The sequence below is a fragment of the Macrotis lagotis genome, chromosome X, assembly GCF_037893015.1.
Source record: "Macrotis lagotis isolate mMagLag1 chromosome X, bilby.v1.9.chrom.fasta, whole genome shotgun sequence".
Lineage (NCBI taxonomy): Eukaryota > Metazoa > Chordata > Mammalia > Peramelemorphia > Peramelidae > Macrotis > Macrotis lagotis.
In genome coordinates, this window is record NC_133666.1 from 27,171,574 (window position 1) to 27,175,804 (window position 4,231).

At 45.6% G+C, this 4,231-nt stretch overlaps 1 protein-coding gene across 1 annotated transcript; it reads right to left on the reverse strand.

The window, feature by feature from the left end:
- Nucleotides 1–479: 479 nt before the first annotated feature.
- Nucleotides 480–3,835, reverse strand: RAP2C (RAP2C, member of RAS oncogene family). The gene is made up of 2 exons (XM_074208474.1): nt 3,332–3,835; nt 480–792 (listed from the first exon to the last, which is right to left on the reverse strand). The coding sequence occupies exons 1-2, from the start codon at nt 3,602–3,604 to the stop codon at nt 514–516; spliced, it is 552 nt and encodes a 183-aa protein (XP_074064575.1). The 5' UTR covers nt 3,605–3,835; the 3' UTR covers nt 480–513.
- Nucleotides 3,836–4,231: the final 396 nt, after the last annotated feature.

Sequence of the window (4,231 nt, forward strand, 5' to 3'; positions counted from 1 at the left end):
ATAAACACTTATGCTATAATTGAAATCTATTTACTGATCATCTTTCTCCAGAGCACAGGATATTAAAATCTGAAAATGCATATCTCTTCTTCTGAAATAATGATAATGATAATGATAAAAGGTTGGCCTGTACAGTTTGGCTAAGTTGAGGAGAAAATAAACTATATTTCGACTCACATGGCATATTTTACCAATAACCCATGTTATTGTGAAATGGCTGTCTGAAGTACCACCTGAGAGGTATAGGGAGTAGAAGCAAGTGAAAACATTAAAAAACTCGTGTTCCTTGAAAAATAAAAGATGTTCCAAGGTGAGACAGTGGATAAGATCAAGGACTTCATTAAGTATATGAAATTCCCAGATGAGGAAACTCCCTCTCTCCCAAAGCAGGTCAGCCCCTTGACTCTCTAGTTGGCTTGGCTGGATGTGGTCAAGGAATACCATACTTACGTGGGTCAAGCGAATATGTGTTAACTAACCTGCTCTGTATGGCCATGAATGAGGTTAGCTTCTTCACTGGATGATGCAAGTTGTACAACACTGATCTTGTTTCTCAGGCAGAGATGCATAGTTCATTTGCCTGACGATTTCTGCAAACAGTTCGTCCACCATTGTTTTACTTTTGGCTGATGTTTCCATGAAGGGGCAGCCCCACTCCTGAGCCAAAGCTCTGCCTTCTGCAGTCAAAACCTCCCTTTCTGATTCCAGATCCACTTTATTCCCCACTAGGATGAGTGGGACTTTTTCATATCTCTTCACCCTGACAATCTGGTCCCTCATCGGCTTGATATCCTATTTAAATAATCAAAGTTGTTAGTCACCTTGCCACAGAAAGCAGCATTAGCTACACAAAATCTTGTATGGTTGAACCCCAAGTGATTGTGAAATGGCTGGTTTGAGGTACTACTGAGTGTCACTCACTAGGGAAGTTATGAAGTCAAGTATAAAACCAGAGCCGTAAGAGAGAGCCTGAAAACATTTTGTTCTAAATAGGAACACTCGGGAGCAACGCCTCACTTCCAGAACTTTATAATCACTCTTTCCCAGACTGCACTGATTAAAAACAAGTTCTCTAGACATTTCATTTATGTGCACAGGGAGAAGTTGCCTATCTCCCCTCAATCTGTCTGCTGCCATCATTCCTTGCAACACCTGTTATCCCAGTTCAGGCTTGCAGGCCCCATCCACTCCACTCCTAAACATTTAGTCAGAGTTGCCTGGGAGAAAATGTTTAAAGTAGAAACAAGAACGCTTTTACTTTGGGCTTCTAGATATACCAGTCCCAAATTAACACACCTAAATCTGTTCCATTTTAAAAAGCCTACTGCATGCATTCCTTTATCCCAGGAAAAGCAAACATCTTAAAATATCTTAGAAAAGTCCCCCAAAGCCATCCTTTTGGGGGAGGCGAGGAGTGTGGTTTAGGCAAGCCTTAATCTGAACATTCCAACTGCCCTGACTGTCCATAATTCAAAAAGTTGTAACTCAGAAAGAAAATTTCCCTTGACTAGAAATCATTCCCTTCACTGGGACTTAGGCTAAAATGGGGTCAATACCAAAGAATACCAAGATTTAAAAAGTGTGAGCAGGAAAACATGTAACATAACTTTAGGGACTGAATTACTTTTCTCCTATGGCAAGTCTATTTTACCCACACCAAAGAGACTGCTAGCTATGGGAAGAATAGAGATTTGTCCTTTATGCTGTAAATGCAATAAATCTATTAAAATCATAGGGCAATTCTCTCTTTTTTCATTCAAACATCTAAGAACCTACTTTGTGCAAGGAATAGCCTCCTGGCTCTAGAAGCTTATAATCTAGTAGGCTGAAATGCAAATGGATAGAATGGAAATAACAACCACCACCAAAAAAACCAATTCCCAATCTCAGGAAATTCAGCCAATAATTATATTTGGAAGATTCTGCCCATCCCAAAAAAGTTCATCTGAATGGCACCTTTAGTACCTTTTGAAAATAATGCAACTAATCCTGGAGTTTTGATTACAAAAAATCTGACTCGATTACTTAATTGAATAAGACAAAAAGTAAATCCCATTTTATATAAAATTGCTACCATTGGAAAAGTCCAATCAGACATTACTTGTACTAATAAAAAGGAAATAAGTAAATTCTTCTGGGATAAAACACTTAATGTCCCTAGAAGAAATAGCATTAACTCAATACTTTGCATGCAGAAAAAAGCAATTCCACCTCCTATGTCAATGAAGGTCAATAGCACTATTTTGCATTTTCAACAATAGTTACATTCATGTAGGTCTTCTAAGATAATATTAAACCCTAGTCAGTCCTTCCAGTAGGGATGAGAGGGCTTACCAAAGAAAATGGCTTACACCTAGCCCAGCTTCTCCACTAAAGTCAAGGTAAGAAATCTGCATTTTGTCCAGTGTTTTCCAAATCTATTTAATTCCTGCCACTAAAGACCATCTGTTATCAAAAGTAGTTGAGGTCAACTCAGCCATTTGATTGATTATAATTTTCTCTGCTCTGCTACCTCACTTTCATTCACACCCTCCCACCCCCACCCCCAGTTTTACTACACTTACAAGACTCACACAATTTCTAGGTAAGAGTTCAAGCATGAAAAACGCCTGGAGCTTTTGTAGGGGCTATACTAATCCAGGGGTTAGATCTTTCCTTGATCAGGCATCTGAGGTTTAAGAGGTCACAGAGAATGGAGAATTCAAAGATTTGCCTGCACAATTCATTAGTAATGGGTTCAAAAATCATTTTTCTTCTAAGTACCATTATCTCTCTAAAATTTACTTAGTAAATCTCAGATTTGCCAAATCCGCAAATACCTACTTAATAAAAACACATGTTAAAATTACAAGGGATTTCAGAAGGTGGTTTCCCTCCCATCTTTGGTACAATAGCTACTCAAACTAGCCCACTTCTTATTCCCATTTGCTTTTCCAGAAGCTATGCAAAACTTGTCTGGGCAACTTCTTTTACTTTTTTTACAGTATACAAAAAGCCAATACAGGGAGCAGTTCTCTAGGCAAGCAGGAATATCAAGAGTTTCCAGAGTGGACCTTTCCAAAATAAAACAGAGGCATCATCCATACACGCCATGTAGCACCTTGGGCGAGTGGAAAGAATGCTAGCTTTGGAGTTAGAAGTCAAGGAGGACATTCCACTCAGGCCACTTAGTGGCTGTGTGACCCTGGGCAAGTCATCTCCCCTTCTTTCTCTGTAAAATCCAGATCATGCACACCTGCTCTACCCACCTCACCAGGCAAGCCCTGGAGAAAGCCCTGTGCAAACCTCTGCGCCCTAAGGAAATGCGGGCCGTTGTTGTCATCATGATTACCTGGAAAGACTGCTGGTTAACCAGGCTATAAACTAGAATGAAACCTTGGCCGTTTTTGATGTAGAGATCTCTCATGGAAGCAAACTGCTCAGTCCCTGCGGTGTCCAGGATTTCCAGTACAGAGGGAGAAGAGTCCACTTCGATCTCCTTGCGGTAGAAATCCTCAATGGTGGGGTCATATTTCTCAATGAAGGTGCCCGTGACAAACTGCACAGTCAGGGCGGATTTACCCACCCCTCCGCTCCCTAACACCACCACCTTGTATTCCCTCATCAGTCTGCCCTTCAGCAGCTCCCTCTCAGCAGCATAAAAGAGGGGCTCCACCAGCTCCGGGGGCCGCGGGGGAGGCGGGCGCCAATGGGCCCACTGCAGTTGGGGTCTGAGAGGCAGAGGCCCGGCCTAGCGGGGGGGAAGATGAGGAAGTTCAAGGCAGGCGGCGGCAGCGCAGCAGGGGGAGAGCCAAGGAGAGGCAGGGCAGGGGCGGGCGGCCCGAGCCAGGGGAGGGGTGGGGGTGGGTGCGGCTGGCGGCCTGCCCGCCGGGGGAGGGGGGGGGAGGCTGGAAATGCCCTTCCTAAGAGCCGAGCGGTGGTTAGACGGGACGGGCCGCACGGGAGAGGGTGGGTGGGTACCGGGGGGGGGGGGAGGGGAGAGGAGCGCAGAGGTGCCCCCTCCAGAAAGCCAGGGGTGGGGGCGGGGGGCTCACTCAGCTGCGGCGGGGGGGGGGGCATGGGCATGGTCACGGTCACCGCTGCCGCCTCCACACAAAGGCGCCCGAGCCCGGGTGGGCTTCCTGCCGCCGCCGCGGGATCGCCGCCGGCCGGGCGCCCGGCCTTCCTTTCCCGCCGCCCCCTCCGAGGCCGGCGAGGCTGGAGGGACGGGGCTGGCTGCTGGCGCGCTGGC